Genomic DNA, 20281 nt, shown 5'->3' on the forward strand with positions numbered 1-20281 from the left:
AGTCTCTTTTACTAGCCATCTCCGTAAAGATTTACAAAATGGATATTGTTAGTAAACGACAAGATAACTTTATATGAATCTTTTCAAGATTTAGCATAATCGATGCTCTTTCCATTCTTATTTTCTTTTTTAAGGCTCGAAATACTTCTTGAACTATCGTCGAACCGATTAAAGATATTGAAATTCTAAGTGTAAAATAACTGTATAAGTTGAAATCGCGAAGAAAGTTAGAAAGTTTGAAAATATATTTTACCTTTAAGTAAAAAACAAAGCCACGAAGATTACAGTGCGAACTACGTTTTTCTCTTTGGCTAAGGATCAAGTAAGACCCTTGCGAACATAAATCGTTAGGATCTAGACCAGGCATAAATCGCAATGATTTATATTGCAAGAGTTAACTATCACACAACCTTTCCACTCACTGCTAGATTAATCAGTTAACCTTTCCTTCCCTTTTCGTTTCTTTTTTTTTTTCTCTATTCTCGGTAATACTCCTAAGAATGAACTACAAACAAATATGTATCCATGCATTAGAGAATTAATTTACAAACGTTGTAAGTTAACGCTCTAATTCTTACGAACATTTTAATCGGTGATATTTTAAATCTACCAAATTTCTTATTTCTGGTTAACCAATGAGAATATATTTGCACTTAAATCTCTACTAGAGAATATATATTATATATCTTATATATATATATATATATATATATATATATATATATATCTTATTCCTAGTCAACTTTTCTCATTTACTACTGAAGATCTCGAGTCTGACACGATCTCAAAATACGCGATACGATTCGAAATGGTCGTGCAATTAAGGTATTTCATCGTCTTATTACACTTAGTACGAAAGACGATAAGAAATCGATAAAGATTCAAGTTCTAAAAGCGGATGAAGAAATTTAACTCATTGATTCTATTTCTCATGATTTTAATGGGAACTATTACGTAGATGGATTCCCTGCGAAGGATTCCAAATCTTCGGACTATAATGTACAACTGGGAATTAGGCAATGCTAACTTCAAAGCACATATTCGTGAATTTAAATTAATCTAACAAATAATTTAACTTTGAGCTATGAATTTGTTTAACCTATTCTAAACTTAATCAATACATCTTTGAAACTATTAACTTGCCATTTTTTCATTTCAATTATATCGTACAAGCATGAAACAATCAATTACATAGAAAATCAGAATTTCTTAGAACGAAAGATAATTAAAACAATATCATTTAATTCTGAAGAAAAATAAAAATACTATCATATTCTTGCAATCATTTCAAAATATAAATAATTTTATTTCGATCGACGCCATCCCATACTTATTTGAACTAACGTTAAATGATTCGTAAGGTACATGAAGCATGAGAAACAACTTTGAAGAAAAGTTAGTCGCTCAATAATATAATTAACAAGTTCCTTAAAGTTATGGGAACGCGAAACCCGTTACCTTGTCTTCAACGATCGTACAACAACAGACATGTTCGGTAAGCCCAACTCCTAGAGTTCATCGCTGTCACCGCACAAAGACCACCCTCCTGTTGTCCCACCCTACCACCTCTTCTCTCATTCTCTTTCTCGTTGTCGCCGTTGTCCCGTCGGTGGTCTATGGATGGTCCAAGTAATCGGTTTACGTTAGCCGCGAAACGAGGATGTTAACTCGATCAGGACCGAATAATGTCGACCGGATGGATACACAGTCAAACGACTAACGTAAAGATATAAATCGATTCTCGACGTTTTCTTTATTCGATTTATACTTCTTATCCTCTTCTCATAATCTCTTTCTCTTTCTCTTTCTCTTTCTCTCTCTCTCTCTCTCTCTCTCTCTCTCTCTCTCTCTCTCTCTCTCTCTCTCTCTCTCTCTCTCTTTCCATTTTTCTCTCTTTCTTTCCGTTTCGTCATAAGATCGTAAAAACGAAATTGATTTATGACTCGGTCGAAAATCCCATTAAAGCGACGAGGAATGGAAAACGTAATGTGAAATAAACTCAATCGGTTCGGCAGTAATTTTATTCTTGCATTTTCTTTTTCGTTTATCAACAAATTTAAGTGAGCAAATACTTTTGGTAGTTTAATCGAATATATTTTACTCTTCTTTTTGCTTTTCCTTTCTTTTTTTCTTTTTTTTCTTTTTTTTTTTTTTCATTCAAATTACTGAAAGACGAAAGATTCTTCTACGAAAGGATTCCATCGAAAATTCGATTTCGTCTAAGGACGACGATCGATTGATACGTTTGTTGTGCTTAACGAAATTATATCCCTCGATGTTGCTGACGAGAGAGTCCTTCGAAAATTAGACTTTCCTTCCATCAAAACTCGATATTACCTACAACGTCCAATAAGCTTATTTTCTAAATGTTGTCAAACTTTTTTAAGATTGTTATTGGAAATTTATCATTCAATCTATTGTTAGCGCTCGCCGGACAAATCGTTTGATAATTGATATTTTATCTTACACCGAGAACCATAATTTTTATTTTTAGAAATGCGAAACTTCACAATGAGTTTAAATGTGAATGAGAAATAAATATGATGAAAGAAGAAAACATCGAAATGAACGAACGAATTAGCTTTTCCCTTTACGGGATACTTTTTTATGCTTTCATTAACTTCTCCAATTAGCAAATTCTTGTCAAGTCTGAAGCCGAAATACCTCTGTGAATCAACCGATTAACTTTTGCTTTGACTTTGTAAGTACGAAACACAATTTCTGTGTCCAAAGATTACAAACAAGGGATAATTTTTTACGAATGTAAAGAATAGAAATCTACATGATAAAGAGATAAGAAATCAAAGAAAGGGATTTCGTTCGTCGGTTTAATTAGATATGATTGCCGTAGAAAATCTCAAAAGGAATTTTTATCGTAAATATGCGAGGTATTTTTATCGTAAATATGCGAAACATTTTTATTGACGTTAATCCCAAAACCGCATCGACGATACGATGGTGATTTTTATCGAACAACGGCGTAATCTATTCTTTGTAAGTATAGACCAGATGGTGGATCCAAAAAAATACGATAAACAAGAACTTCGGCTTAGCTATCATTTATAATCGTCGGAAAAATGTTGAATAAATTTTTATGTCCATATTTTTTTATCTATCGGCTATTTGAGAGAAACTTTCCTTCATGGATGTTCCAATTCTTTTTATAAACTGTTTGATCGTGGATTACGATTAAGGCTATTTATCATCTTTTGCAACTAGCATATATGAATTCAATAAATATTAACAAAATATGAACTAAAGAGAAATGAAAGAAAAAAAAAATTGTTCTCCATTATGTGGCAATTAGATCGGTATATAAGTCTGATTATTATATTGTTTATTTTAAATACATTATAATTAGAATCATCCAGTAGGATTCCCTGTGAAATAATTTAAGAATACTACTATATCTAATGTCATTACCTATCAAAGTAAAATTAATAATGTAAAATGAAAGTACTTTCATGTTAAGTTAAAAATAAAGATATATGATTTTGGAAAAGCATTGAAATATGTAGCCATTCGCTCGGTAGTACTTGGATCCCGTAAGATTTCGATATATTGCAAGTACTATCGACCCAGATCTTATCACATGGAGGTTGCTGCATCTGAAGCTGCAATAACAGTAACTCTAATCTAAAATCCATATTCGCGAGATAATGTATTATTGTTTAATTATTAATTTATTGTACTTCATGTAGATTTTATATCATTTAAATAATTATAATATTACCGAAATTGTGAATTTTTTTATTTTTGTCGTTTGAAAAAGAGAATACTTCGATATTTATTCGTTGGAATTCAAAGGAAAAATATTTGGATAACTAATACCGATGTCATGCACGTTTCGATGATAAGATGATGGACAGCCTTAAAAGATAAATCGATTATTTAACAAACATCTTTATAATTAAAAGAACGATTGAAATGACAGTCTCTCTCATAACTCAATCGTACTCTTTTCGCAAAAATCGATATTCATCGTGTTGAAAGAAATTAATGTCGGACGCCAGCTGGCCGGTGAAATCTCCGACGAAGAAACTTGTAGATTATTAAAAGGGAAACCTGATAAAAAATTATCAACAAATAGATTTCAAGCTGAAAAGATTAAACTACTTAAGTTAGTTTGACTCATTAAATGATACACCGTTGCAACCCTAATGAAATAACTTTCGACACTGTTTTTTTTTTTTTTTTTTTTTTTTTTTTTTTTAAGTAGCGATAAAGTTTGTTATTACTTGAAACAATAAATGAACTAATTAAAAGTGGATATTACTTAAAAGTTGATATTATTTCTTGATTGAAACATCAATATATCCTATTTAAAATCCTATCGAAAAGAATGATCATTTTAAATGATTACTCGAAACATCGTCTTGATCGTTAATGGAAATTTCCATATTTATGAGCTCTCTAGTCCATTCAGCTGATCTGTAAGATTTAAAAAAATAAAAGAGATGTTTGAAAGTTAGAAAGATGTAATCGGAATAAGAGAAATATTTTTTGAATGCTCTTTCTGTTATTATTTAAAAAATAAGGGAAAGTCTAGGAAATCCGAGGAAAAGAGGGAGGCGTCTGCGCATTGCTAAGAAGGTTCTGTCGTGAAAACTCTCTCTGGTGGCAGAGAGAGAGCTCTCCTCGAGTTTGACCGAACGACAGTGTGCGGACCGCCAGCACGCGACGCGGTTGTTTTCGTATAATGAACGTCGCTTTTTTCAGCAATTTCTTTTTTTTTTTTTATTTTCGAATAATCATACCCGATAAAAGAAATTATTAAAAAATCTAACGAAAAATTCAAATAATATACGATAAGCTTTTCGTACGATTGTTTGAATTTGTGAAAAACGCGATGTTTAAATATCTTTCGCTTATATAAATAGTCATTAAGCAATTTAAGTGAACATTAAGCTCGTCGTTGTTTTATTTCTAACAAAAGGTACGAGATCAGATGAAAATCGTATGTGAAATAGTGTGTGACATTCGTTCGATTGAACATGACAAGCTTGAAAATAATTCTAAAGCGTAATTTCGTGCATAAATACGTAGAAAATTAAAATTTTGGACACGTCCTATATATTCGTGTGAAATATCCGATTGAAATTGTTTCAACGATAGAAATGCTGAAAATGAAGCGGAAATATAATATATATATAAGGAGAATACGGTACGTTGATTAATATACTTTTAATTTGTTGAAAATTATAAAATGTAAAAATAAACTTATAATTATAAATCTAGATTAAAAGACATTCTTATGCCTTTTATTATCCAATTTTTAAACAAATTAATTTCATACTCACGATATTCTCAAAGTAATAAATTAATTAATTTAAAAATATAGACATATATATATATATAAAAAGGCTCGTTATACTAGCGACGAGTTTTCCCAAAGGTCTCTGACAAATCTAAAAACAATTTAAAATACAACGAGGAGAGAACTCCACGGTTGGAAAACTTTATGATCGAATTTCCGACGAGTTCAACAAAAGAATTTTCAGCGAGGCTTCTTAAAAAAAGAAATATAATGGCGAGATATGTCTTCCCCAAGCATATATTAATTTAACATATCACTATGTAAATTAATTTAGTATTCTCGCATAAGGCATGTAAAACATTTTCTGAAAAATGATTCATATTTTATACATTTATTATTATCACGCACAAATAGAATGAAAATTGCTAAAAGCTTTCTATTTCATCGCAACTGCTGTAAAATATCGAAAAGTGCATTATTACAAACATCTTTTGCATAAGACGACAACGACGATATTCTCGGGAATTCAATTGTGGTATATAAACTCGTCGGATAATCCCATAAGATTTTTTCTTAAGATAAAAATTCACGGAAAAAAAGAATCCATAGAGTTCTTGAGCGAGGATATCTTTGAAAATTTGTTCGTGCATTTTTTAATAAACCTTAAAATTTTAATTATTTTGATAACAATTATTTCAACGGAATTTACTCACACGAAGATTCACTAATTATATTATATATATATATATACACATATAAGTGACTTATTTTCATTGTCCATATCTGCAAGCTCATATATGACGTGATAAAATAAAACTCATTCGAAATATTTCATTATTTTCTCTCACGATCGTCCAATCCATAAAATTCCATTGATAACGTTTCTAGAAAATAGCAAATTAATTTTACAGAGGCTTCTTGTTTCATAGAGATCGTTAATATTTGTTGCACGAACTGTACGGATGATTGGTGTGTCCCAATACATTGCTAAATAAAAAGAATGGATGGATAGGATTTTTATATTACGTTTCTGATCCTTTTATGACGTGATATAGCATAATGCAAATTTTAAAAGTCGAAACGAAAGTTAACGTATAACAGAGGGAAAATAATAATTTTCCTTCTGTTATTTTCGAATTCAATCGACAACAAACTTACTTTTTTTTTTATTATATATATTTCAATGATTGAGAAAAATATCTATGCATTGTTAATATTATATATATATATATATATATATATATATATATATATATATATGTATATATATATTACAATGATTGAGAAAAATATCTATGCATAAATTGGCGATGATCGCATAAAGCCTGTCACGTTATGAAATATTAAATCACGTATTAAGGGTAGCGTGTCCGTTCCACACGTTTCACGTTGAACAAGTTTCTACATATCCATAATTAATTGCTTTAAACCGCACGAATACTCTAACACTAAACGATCTTCTGCCACATAATTTCATAACTATTTGATAGTATGTGACACCTGTACAGCTAAATTATCGTCCGTTTAATAAGACAAAAATGTCTATCGAAAAAAGAAGAGAGAGAAAGAAAGTTTATTTAATGACGTGTAATATTAAAAAATGTACTTCTCGCATTAATTAAATTCATTAAAAATTAAGAAGATTTTATATAAGCTAACTGAGATGTTTTTCTTTGTCAGATAATAAAAAATTCTCCGCGCCTTCTTTTTCACTTTCTTTTTTTCCTCTTTTATTCTATTCTACCATTCTCCTTTTCTAACTGTCTCGCGATCCATTCTCCTTTTCTTTTTTTATTCTCTCTCCTTTCTAGTATATTTTCTCCCTTTCGAGACACATAAGAGCAATCATCAGAAAGAAAATCCAGCGTATTTTCATTGGCGAGCGTCGGGAATGAAATGATGTTAATCTGCAAATACAATCACACCTCGTAACGAACTACTTACGATTTTGGCTATCTTCCCAATACCTTCCAAATACTTGAAAATACTTTTTGTTTCAGATATTTCTTATCCGTTAAAAACAATTCATGCTTTAAAGCATTTAATACTTAAAGATCTTCTACTGAACATTATAAAATACTTTTATATATATATATATGATCTATAAAACCAAATGTAAATATACATTCGGCATAAAATATTATAACGTTGATACATGTATATTGTATATCATATTTAAATCGGAAAGCCTATACGCATAAATATTCAGAGAATATTAACATATTCATAAGCCACGTACCATCGGTTCCGATTATGCCACGAAACGTCCATTCAAATCCCCAGTAAATGTCGGTCCCTCGTGCCTTGTCTTTATAAATTGTCTAAAATATTTTTTCAATACATTCATAAAACTATATGTAGATTATACTTTTATCCCAACTTCGGGAGAATGGCGAACAATAGAATTTATTGAAATTGTCTGAACTCTTTTTTAATACATATCTCCGATAAGAAAGCAATGACAGGATTATCGTTTCAAAAGAATCATAATCTTTTCGTATAAATATTTTCTTACGTTCTAAGTATGGATCCAAAGACAGTCAATTTGTTAAAGAGTCCTTTCATCAATTTTTCCTTTTTCTTCCCTTTCTCTTTCTGAGTTCTCATTTTCTTCTTCCCCGTCCCTCTAACTCTCTTGGGATACACATAGCATACATGATAACAGTTTATATGGTGTGGTAGGTCAAATGGTCGAGAGGTCTGTCCTAATATGAGACTTGGAACCTTCCACTTCTCTGTCAACCAAGTGCTTATCGAAAGTGTCACGTTCTAGTCCGTTCTCTCTTAGTTTCAAGGACATTGAAATAAAACTATGGCAAGCATCAAAATTGCCCCGATCGATTAAAAATATAACTACTGTAGAATAAGAAGACGTACGACAGATGTTTGATCTGTCTTATTGAATAAATCGTAATTATAAATTAATTTTGTTCAATTTGATATAAATAAGGAGTATTTGAATCTAGCATTAAACACAATAATTTGATAATTTGATAATAATATTTCATTTGCTCGAACATTAATGTACGGTGGACTGTAAACGATTGACCAGTAACAGACAATGTCCTTTGGTGTAGCATATACCTGTGCATTATAGGAGGCGTGAATACGGATCTGTATGTCTACCTCTCGAATCGACAGAATGCGGATCAAAGGTATTGTCCAAATCCCGCAACTAGTGTGTCATGTTACGAGCTCTTTCAAAAGTCTCTATAGCAAGAAGTTCGTCATTGAGAAGTGGATCGAGGATGCTGGAACAGTTCCCTTCTCGAAATCGATAGTATTCTTTGCCTCTTTTCCCTCTCGTTCTATCTTTCTCCCTCTTTCTCTCTCTCTCTCTCTCTCTCTCTCTCTCTCTCTCTCTCTCTCTCTCTCTCTCTCCTTCTCTCTGTCTCGCTCTCTGTCTCTCTGTCTGTCTCTCATTCTATCATTCTCCCTCTCTCTCTCTCTCTCTCTTTCTGTCTCTCTATTTGTCTCTCATTCTCTCTCTCTCTCTCTCTCTCTCTCTCTGTCTCTCTCTGCAAATGTAATATTGCCTACCTAAAATAGGCCAACTAATATTACGTTCCAATATTATCGCACAAATATATAAATTTCTTCTCACGATTGTTTTCTCATCTATCAAAATATATTCTCATCGATATTAACTTTATTTTTGAATTTCAATTTTCTTTCCTTAAAATATTACATCTAGATGTAATTATTAGAAACTGTCATAATATACTCGTAAAGAGACATGAACTTTAGTTTTACGTTGTTAAAAATTTTGCATTATTAAGCAACGATAATTATATATGTATATTAAATTCATTGGTCGACGCAACTATAGCTTTTTTTCAAATAAATTTAAATTAACTACGTTATAAAATCCAGTATCAAAATGAAAGAGCAATCGAGATCTTATTCTTAAGAAAGTTTACATCTTCTTAACTTAAACTTTTGCCGATAAATAACTCTCATCTTTAATACTAACCAAGAGCTGTCCTTTTTTTTTATATTTCGTTGCTTTAATATTTATAAATATTAATTAAATATTTTGTTACTTTAAATTGCACGTATTAATATTCAAACGTTAATGCAAAAAGCAAGGAAATAATCAAAAAAATCATTTTAATAAAACTTTTTTTCAAGCAAATTTATTCGAGTAATATGAAGGTAATAAATATGAGCCAAAAGTGATCGCTCGATTTACTTACGTTAAGAAAAAACAATCGAATTTTCATTATTAAAATTTTCGCATTTCATGTTTGTGTTTTTTTTTTTCGTTTTCAATTCTTGACATTTATCGATTATCTGATCGGTGTAAATCAGGTCACTGATAATATATTACTATACGTAAGTTAGAGAGCAATTATAAAAAAAAAAAAAAAAAAAGAAGAAATACAAGAAGATAATTCATCTTTTCTTTCTAATGTAAATATATCTTCTGTAAATATAGTGAAATGAATGAAATATAATTAGATTATAATTTTATTATAAAATTAGATCAATGATTATATTATAAAACTAATGACGACGTGATCTCATGATGGAGAACACGAATCATGTTGTCAAACGTTCGCATAAAATGAATAAAGAGTAATCAAACAAAAAATTAAATAATCTTTAATAATTTAAAAAAATAAAGTTACCTCTGATGAGTTTAAACAAAATTGCAATACAAAGTTGTAATTTGTTAGTCGAGCGATCGAAGTAATTATGTTGACGTAAACACTTCATTGGTTTAGCGAGATGGTTACATTTAGAGAAATTAATGTTCATCGTGTATTTCTGTTTTTAGACGATGAAAATCCAAGGGGCCAGTCCGAGTCGTCGAAAACACGACGACGACTGATTATGAAGTGCAGCCGTACGAGTCGCCATCTTTCTCGTCACCTCCTGTCGTTTTCTCCCTCCGAGGTCCTTCATTTTCGTCACTTCCTGATCTTCCTTCTTATCGCTCTCACCTTCCTTCATAGTGTTTTACCGTGCGATTACGAGAAATCAAAGCTACGTGAACACGAACCAAAACAACTTTTAACGAACAAGAATAAAGAGTATTCTAGAGACAAAGACAATGAAGAACAACAAGAACAGTGGATGGCTCAAACTGAAAAGAAGAATGAACGCATCCTCAAGTTTCCACGTCGATCAGAAGTTAGACATTCGACCGATGAATTGGTCCGATCTGTCTTTATCCTTAATGACGACATTTTCATGAAAGATCTTTTAATGAAAGGAAATGAACTGAGTACGAGAAAACGAAAGAGAAGAAAGAAAAGTCGTACGATCATAAACTCCTCTCGAGAGGGAAATCCATTCGTAGTCAATGACACGGATTCTTTCATGATTCTTTGCGAGAACATAACCCTATGTGATTTGAGAAAAGAGAACGATACTAATCCGAGTCTTAATGGGACGTCTATAAAATTTGTTACCGATAACGTCAGTAAAATCCTCGAGGAAGATGCACCATTCGTCGGTTTTGAAGGTTCGCAAAAGTTTCCCGTTAAAGTGACACATAAACCACCGCTCGTGGTCCCGCAACTTGAGAAATTTGATCGACGTCATTTTGGTCCACCAAAGGTTGATGTTCAAGAGCCAACGGAATCAGCAACACCAATGGAACCACCCGATTTACCAAAGAGTCCAAGTAGAGACGTACCTCTTAAACGTAAAACGGAGGAAATCGAGAGTTCGACAATGAAAGAGATAGAAGAGAAAGAGAATGTCTTTCAAATGTCTGAAATTTCATCAACGACGACAGACGTATTTTCGAAAGTGGAAATTGTTTCGACTATTGAATCAACGATATTCCCTATCTCGACGTCAACAGGTGAAATCGAAAAGGATCTTGTTCATGAGAACATCGAACGTGTTATAAATGCCGAAGAAACGACAATGAAGAAGAAAAAGGAAGAGGATTCTGTGACGAATACTAGTGTCTTCGAGAAAATAAACGTTACGATCTTAGGACTCTTTGAGATGACAAAAGGACAAGCACCAAGATCTGATGGACTTTGCGAATTGCAAGCTGCTAGATTGGCCGTCGATCATGTCAACGAGATGAACATTCTGCAAAAGTTTCATCTGCGTCTCATCCATAATGACACTAAGGTAGGAGTACGTTTTAAATTATTTTTTTATTAATTTATTTAAAATATCATATTCGAACTTTCATCAAAATAGATAAAATTTAAGCCAATACATTTCTCATGACAAAATCCGAATATTCATGAGTTCGAACTAACAATAATTTCCGTTCCGATAAACGTTGAATTCTCTAATTTATCTACTTCTACCAATGGAACGGTACTTTATATATTCTTCGGTAACAATACATTGACCGATCATGAAATAGATCTGCACAATGCTCTTGCACAGAGCGATTCAAATACGATGCACGCCCATTCATTCGTATACAATGGATGCTCGACATTGCTATGAGTTTCTCGTAGACGCTTCAACGAAACGAAAACCGCAACACCCTTTCCTTTCACACCGTGTATATATCTATACACACACACACACACACACACACACACACACACACACACACACACACATATATATATATATATATATACGTATATTATATATGTAGATATGTTAGAAATTATAAAAATTTAAAGATATTTCTTTTATTATGAAAATTATTAATAATAATAAGAATATTATTGAAAAATATAACTTAACGTATAAGGATATTGAACATCGCACAAAGCAATAATTTGATCTTGATTTTATTATAGTTCATGGTATTATAGTTACATGGTTTGTAGTTTCGTACACGTTTACTCTCAAAACAATTACCCATTAACGAGTTGTTCGCTCGAAGTCACTTTAATTATTCCACATTATTTATCATGTCTCTCATCGTCGAAACCTTCCACCTACGCAGCTACGAAAAGACTACAATCGATAATTCTCAAACAACGGATTAAACAGATATAGATTTTTAAATCTATTGGATTCGTATCGATTATATTATTTAATTATAGTTCAATACTTTTATTCATGTAATAGGAAACAAAGAAATAATTTTTGCGTAATTATGGTACTTTCAAAACGTAAAATATTTTAACAAAAAAGCAACATGTAATCGGTAAAAATCGACTTTCATTTTGTGACGTGATAGACATTCCACATACTTTCAAAATCTGACAAAGAACAAAAGTACGAGCGTCAATTTTATTTTCAACCGATCTGAACTTGTTGCACTCTCGAATTGTTCGCCCGAAAACGTTCGTCAAACGTCCGTGAAAAATTCGTTCTATTTTCCTCGCTATTTTTTTTTTTTTTTTTCTTTTTTCCCCATCCTGACAAACAAATGTCTTTTGAATTGTAATTGTTATTACATTGTAAAGCAATCCGATGGCCTTCACTATTCGACCAAGCTACGCTTTTTCGCATTATTCACGTGCAAGTCAATTCTCATTGTGCTCATCTTCCATTTTTTTAAATGTTTGACTTATTGGAGAATTTTGACCCTCGGATTTTGTTTTGATTCTATTATCGCCATAATTATCAGGCATTATTATTATTGTCATATTAATAATTTTACATTATAATAACGCATTCGTTTCAGTTTACGCTTTTATGCATTGTAAGTACAATCATTATAATAACATATTATAATTTTAAAGTACTTATATTGAAATCGGGTGTAACTTTGCAATTTAATTGGAAAATTGTAATAGATGAATTTATATATATATATATATAAAATTTAGTTAAAATAGTCATAATTTGTGCAAAACTTTAAAAAGATTTGAAAAATTTTATTTCAATGAAAAATTATAAAAAAATAAATACTTTTCACGATGATGACTGCATAAGACATTCTCACTTAAAGAAACGACACGTTGTACATTAATTATCACATAATTAATCTGCCACTTTTCCTTTTAATGAATGCAAATGTTTCTTTTCGCGAGTAATAAGCTCGCACGAGAATTATGAAAATTTTTACCTTCGAGAGGAACATTTAGCACAAATTAAAAGGAAAGGACTATAACTTGCAGAATTTTTTTTCTTTTTTTTTTTTTTTTTTTATTACATTGGATACATTAAAGAAAGTAAAAGTCATAAATAAATGATATAAATATGTGACATTATCAAATGAAATAGCGCACGTACGAAACCGGCTTTCATCAAAATCATGACATAAGCGCATGATCAAAGGAATCTTCCTCATCCCTTCGGTTAGCTCAACATTTAACATCACAGATTGATAATAAGAGCCAATTTGGATGCTTAGAGAAACTCAATTAGATCTCTCTCTCTCTCTCTCTCTCTCTCTCTCTCTCTCTCTCTCTCTCTCTGGAGATTTAACGAATTTAACTCTTCGTGAAATTTTCTAACTCTGATTTTGCTACTACGGACGTATTCATCTTCATTAAGGAAAATAAACGAACGGAGACAAAAATTTAATGTTTCCACGATAATTCCCTTAATTCAACGCAGTTGCGCCGTCTGGACCCTTCCTCAAAGCCTCATTAAATGAGTAATCGAAGCACCACGTGGCTTTTATATGCGTTTGTCCGAAGTATCTCTGTATGTGCGAGCTGTTTACATCAGTGGAATGAAGTATGCCAAAGGCCATTCTGTAATTTAATCATTCTTCCTTCCAACAAAAGTCCATAAAAGCAATATCCTTATGCGATTGAGAAAGCTTTTCAAAAGTAACTAAATTGAAATTCGAGTTGTTTCTTTCTATACTCGGAGAAAAAATAGCCTCGCGGCGAACATATACTCTCACCTTCAACTTTCTTTATCATATTCTTTCATATATATTCCTTTATATTACTATATGTATATATATATATATATTTTTAATAGTATTAATATATAATTCTTATTGTATCAATATCTCTATTATCATTATGCCGAATATATTTTTGTTAAAAATAAAAATAGGGGAAAATTTTCGGCGAGATATCGATCAAAATTTTGCAAATGAGAGAAAATCATCGTTAATAAAATAAATGGAGATTTTAAAAAAGAGGAGAAAAAAGAAGAGATTATTGAAGAAAAATTTCGTCCCACGAGCATAGAGATTGATTAATATTTCGAAAAGTGAGTTATCGTGGATAACACACTGCGTTCGTCAGATATTATCTGATTAAGCTGGAGAAAAGTAAAATAGGTGAAAAAAATAAACACATACTTCTGGATATGACACAACGATGATAGGTACATGTTATTATATATTCTATTTATATAGATGTATTTTCTTTTTATCAGTATTGATCTTCAGTAAAGAATAGAGAGGAGGATCATCCGATCCAGATGTTTCGCTCGTCCACAAGATGATTTTAAAGTTAACGACGAATGAGAGTCCTGTATTCACCAAACACATCTGCATATTTTAATTAAATTAAAGCGTTCGCACGTGGGCGCATACTTGGTGAAAACGAAGCCAAACTAATTTACACTTCTTCGTCAAGGACTCAAACCAATTCGGAAATTAGTTCGACAATTAATTGCACGTAATTGGCCTTGCCAATTCTCCGAACGACAAAACGTAAATTATTTACTTTTCCCGTGAAATATCTACAAATTAATAACGAAAGTAACTCGAAGAAAATCGGATATGAGTTACGTTACCCAGCGTACGAACTTTTTTCAAGTTCGGCCTTTTTCAAGCTCGCGATAGCAGCTTTCTCACGAAGTGGGGAAAAAGCGCGTGATCGATGACACGGTTTTTCTTGACATACAAAACGCTTTTTCCCTTCGTCGTTGTAGTTGCGTTTCGATGTTTTGCACATATTTACATAACGTTGAAGCTCGTATTCTCTTTTAAAGACGTGAGAGATCAAAAGCGGCCACGCTAGATTGTATTTTCTATTTAATGTATATACATTTCTTTTACTCCTTTTCCATGTAATATTTTCTTCCTCTAAAAAATTCCTAACATACGATGTAATAACACGTATCAAAGGAAAACTTGTAAGATATTATACCTCAGGATACATATATCGATACTTCAACACAAGTTCAACTGATGTATTAATATTTAATTAGCTAGTCCCACAAGTTCATATCCGTCCATAATTCACGCGTGACGTGCTCAGAAAGTAATTAATCCTTTTTAACCTTATGAGATCATTATTATACGAAAGCTCATAATAATTAAGGAATGACGAATTTTATGATATATAAACCATTTAAATGTTATCACAGTAATCGTACAAGTTTTACTTACTTAATCTTCGAAGCATTATTCTCAAATCAAAGGTTAAATTAAAAGGGATAACTTTCGTCCTGTAATATTTCTCAGAGGAAGCACAAAATTTTGATTAATTGCCAACTGTTCTAGCGTACTCTTCTACGTCGACACGATTCATTTTAGATCATTTCTCTTTCTATCTCTTGCTTTCTCTTGTTACACCTAACGTAAACCCTTAAAATCCTTAAGCCTCCCCATGTAGCGGAGATCACATCGTGTTCTTCACGGAACGGCATATGGAAGGGCAGATTTACGGGATAATCGAACTTTCATCCGCCCCGAATTCGTGCACTTGTGTTAGTTATACTTATACTCAACTGATCTTATCGCGAATACGAGAGAAATTCTATCGTTTCTTTCACGTTGGAAATACTCGAGATCCTCGAAATAGGATTCGTATAATTAAATTTTTTCTCGGTATCTTGAGGACTCGTCGAGCATTCGAACTTATACTTTTCGAGTACGAAATCGAGCGACGATACTTATACTTTTCTGCACAATAATACAAATTTATTACGTCTTTGAATATAATTTTCCTACGATCACTCCTATCTGTTTTTAATTGAATTAAATTGTGTTACGAAGAAGGCTCAAGCGTGAATATTTGGAAATATTTAATTATAAGAAGCGAAGAAAATCGAAAGTGTTTAAGAGCGACAAGCAGAGCGTAAAATTTATTTGTCACGTAACCGCGTGAAAATATTTTCTCTAGAATTTCCTCTAAAGGTAGAAATTTCGGAAGGGAACACTATGGTAACTTTCGTTGAACTTTTCCTCACTTATAAGAGCAAGTTGTGACTTCGTATTTTATAGCTGTATCGCTGATTAAATGCACAAAGTTCACTCGAGAAATTGCAAATTGCAGTTACTGTCTAGAATCTGTCTAAGGGTATAATATAACGTGACAACAATTTGAACGTGAAAATGGCCAATTAGAAATTCGATAAAAGCTTCCGTGATTATGGCAACTTCTTTGAAATTGGCAAGACTATTTTCAATTTCGAAATCAGAGCCAATTTCGTACGATTACAACGCTTTAGATACTTTCTGTGTATGTGTTCGCCATTTCCTACCGTTTCTACGTTTCATCTGCCCCTCGCAATTATCTTCCATCGTAATACCTTTTACCATTCCAATGTACGATCTGTCCTTCGTATTTTAGGAATTAGAAAAAGCGTTTGTTCGACTGGATCAATCTTTCTTTTTTCTCGTTATTGAATTGAATGAAATTCGATGCGATTTTAAACATTCGTAAAGAATCATTTTTCTTTTTTCAAAACCTTCATTGAAAACGAGTTGAAATATTCGAACGAGAATTGGATATACGATACGAATATTAAAAATAATTTATGCAGAATTCGCGCGAAGCTTACAAAAGAGTTGAAATTTTTCAAGATAAATTGAGAAATAATATAAGTATTTTAAAGGGAAGTATGATAGAAATGTATATTGTGTCAATCCTATAGAATTCTAAAATTCTCAAGTTAATAAGAGAAACTTTCATTGAGTTGTCATTCCAAACAAATACATTACAAACAAACGAAACATTTCTTTGGATGTTATTATCAAAGTAATCCCATTTGCATTTTGACGGGAAACGTACGTGTCGTTTGTATTTTCCTTTCGTTTTCAAATTCGATTCAAAGAATCTATAATATCCTTTTTTTCCAAATAAAAAGTCTGAATAATAACTCCTTTGCAAGAATCCTTGTCCGTATCATACTACAACGTACCACTATTGATTTTACAACGTATAACAAGAGATTTCGAGTGGCCAATAGCCTTAGGCAAGCTGCTCTACTAAGATCGATTCTCAAATTGCTTATAGAAATTTCAGTATACTCACATATCTAACAATAATATATATTACAAAGTTGGTGTATCGTTTGTGAAAAAATTGTGAGAACCATACAATTGTCGATTATAAAATATTTGACAGTTTCAGAAAACAAGTCTAATGGTATTAATACGAAAGTATATCCAAAAAGTCTCTTGGCTAGAACACAAACTTTCACATTGTATTTCTCTCTCTCTCTCTCTCTCTCTCTCTCTCTCTCTCTCTCTCTCTCTCTCTCTCTCTCTTTCTCCAACTTTTGTCGTTTTTCTCTTTCAATGTCGATCATCGACTCCATTGTGATAATGAAACGTAATCGAGGGAATTTGATTGAATTAGCAGCCAACCAATTTTCCACTGTCGCTTCTATCTTTATTTCTCTTACAAATAGCTGTTTATATGAATAGCTAGTTCTTATTATTGTCTAAGATAATACGGTGAAAAAAGAAAAAAAAAAGAAAGAAGAACAATTAAGCAAATTCTTTCGAAACTTTCTGAATAAAAAAGTCGAAGATATCTAAATATTGTAAATTGGTACTCGATTTCGATTGAATGAAGATCGAATGATAAACTTAATTATTCGAGATCAATTAAACAATTTAAAAATTTATCTGTGGACTAGTTTGAAAGTAAAAAAAAAAAAAATTCCGAATCGATTTTACGATTGAATTTAATATTCGAACTTTCTCATGGAGTACTTAACCTGATTTTCGGTACATTAGTGATTCACTCAAACCAGATTTTAAAAAGTCTTGAGGTTCTTTATCTCGGATATGGGAGGGCTTCGAACAATCCTATCACAAAATACACCAGTCTCTTCTCGTTTTCTGTTCTATTATCTCTCTCTTCCCCAAACATAAGGGCTTTTGGAAGAAACGAGAGGCAACCGGCCGAAGAAGAAAATGTTTTATCCAGCTGGCGTTTATCGCGCGACCTCGCCACATGACGTACGAGCGCGGCTTCATATGGCATCAGCATTTTACGAGAGAATCGGAGAGAAGCATGAAAGAAATGGGCAAAATGGTGAACGAGGAACACCTCCGGAAAAAGAGATCAACATGAGGCCAGTACACCTGCTGGTTCAGCGCATCGATCCTTTTCAAATTTTCGCGATTTTTCCTCTGGTCATTTTCACATCCTTCATCCTGTTCTCTCTTTTTAACCCCCTATGCATCATCGTCCTTTCCTTTTTCCACATTCTGAATTCTCTATCTAGATATATCTAAGAAATCTTATGAATTCTTTGTGAACTCTATCAACACTAACTTCAATTCTATGCATTATAATTTCGAAAAGTTCTAACTCTGAGATATGAGTTATATAATATCTTTGATATTGTATCTTATAAAGAAATAGATAATATTTTTAAATTTTCATTAATAAAATATATGATTTAAATGTCATTGATATGTCAAACAAAGAAAACTTTTCTATCTAATTTTTATGGTTTGAATTTTGAGTATATTATCATTATGAATATTTTAAGGAAACGTTTTAAAAATCCGATATATCTACACTGCAGAAAAATGTATTTTTCATAGTTACCAAACATCTCGTCTTGTCACATGTTTTATTCCAGTGTTTACCGTGACGATTTAAAAATCTATTTCAACTTTCTTCTATTCTTCGAATTTCTACTTCTTTACTTTTATCATTGTCTTCTCGGCTTGCATTGGTAACAATTTATCGGCAACGATTCGCAATCTGCTAAACGTCTTTTCGTTCTACTTGAAAAGTGTCGACAACACGCTTCCGTTTTTTTTTCTTTTCTTTTCTTTTCTTTTTTTAACAAGTAATAACATCCACTCGACCGAACACAAATTGGTTAGAAACTGTTACAGACTCACGAAATGATAGTTTTTCCTCTAATTTAAAGTTAAAATCCATGATTAAAATTTGGAAAATACTAAGTAGTTAAAATTACTAAGTAGTTAAAATTCGTACTTTATAATAAGAAATAAAGACTATAATCGAAATAATAAACACAGTTTATTTCTTGTTTTTGCGTTACTTTTAAAAAAGATTGTCAACGTTAAGGGAAGCGTCACGTTACAACTTCCAATATCGTGCATGGAACTTGCATCTCTATAATCTCGTAAATATGTTGCTCCTTATTCCAAATAATGTTCAAAAGCTTTTCTTCAGCTTCACTTTTTCGAATTCTCAATATCATCGGTAGTATTAAAATACTTATTTAATAAATATTCTCATAACATATAGATAGTTATTTTTATATTTATCATGATACGAGGAAAAAGAGAAATTCGAGAATACATCGTTTGATTATTAATTGTACAAAGAATAAATTCACACGTAGATTTCTTGACAAAATATAAATCTAATTAAAACGTTATCTAACTCTTCAATATGGACAAAGACGTATAATCGAGTATCCATCGATATTGAATTCCTTTCGCAACAGGTTTCCAGCTACAAGTCGGTTACCCTTACCATTATTTTCTTTGAATACTTTTCCAATGTCGTAATACTTATAACAAAAAAAAAAAAAAAAAAAAAAAAAAAAAAAGAAAAAACCTTAATCATCTAATTTTAAAATAATTAAAAAGAAATCATCTACACACAAATATTTGTAACGTTCTTAAAAAAGCGAAGTTATAAAATGTAAAAAAAAAAAAAAAAAAAAATTAAAAATGTATAGACATGATTTGTTACAAAAGAATCTCCGTTATAAATATTTTTGTACCGACATGAAGACATGTAAAATATCAAATAATAATGAGAATTTTCGACAAAAGTGGACAACGACAGAAGAGAGAAAAGGATTGGTGAATTTGTTACTAAATATTTCCATATATATTAATGAAACTTCTACGATGGATTTTTCGATATCTATTAAACCGAAATATCTGCCTTGTCGTGAGAAATTGCAATGTGCAACGCCAGATTTAAATACTTTTTTTTCCATTTTAACGAATAGTGAAGTATCGAACGCGATACTACAGTCCCCCTACACTTTCAT

At 31.6% G+C, this 20281-nt stretch overlaps 1 protein-coding gene across 4 annotated transcripts in view; it reads left to right on the forward strand.

The window, feature by feature from the left end:
* Positions 1-4656: 4656 nt before the first annotated feature.
* Positions 4657-20281, forward strand: part of LOC124952827 (gamma-aminobutyric acid type B receptor subunit 2) — a 41841-nt gene continuing 26216 nt past the window's right edge. For all 4 annotated transcript variants that reach the window (XM_047503299.1, XM_047503301.1, XM_047503300.1 and 1 more), the window contains exons 1-2: positions 4657-5164; positions 10038-11353. In XM_047503299.1, the coding sequence (XP_047359255.1) occupies positions 10094-11353 (1260 nt within the window). In that variant the 5' untranslated portion in view covers positions 4657-5164; positions 10038-10093. The remainder of the gene's footprint in view (positions 5165-10037; positions 11354-20281) is intronic.

The sequence above is a fragment of the Vespa velutina genome, chromosome 11 (assembly GCF_912470025.1).
Source record: "Vespa velutina chromosome 11, iVesVel2.1, whole genome shotgun sequence".
NCBI lineage: Eukaryota > Metazoa > Arthropoda > Insecta > Hymenoptera > Vespidae > Vespa > Vespa velutina.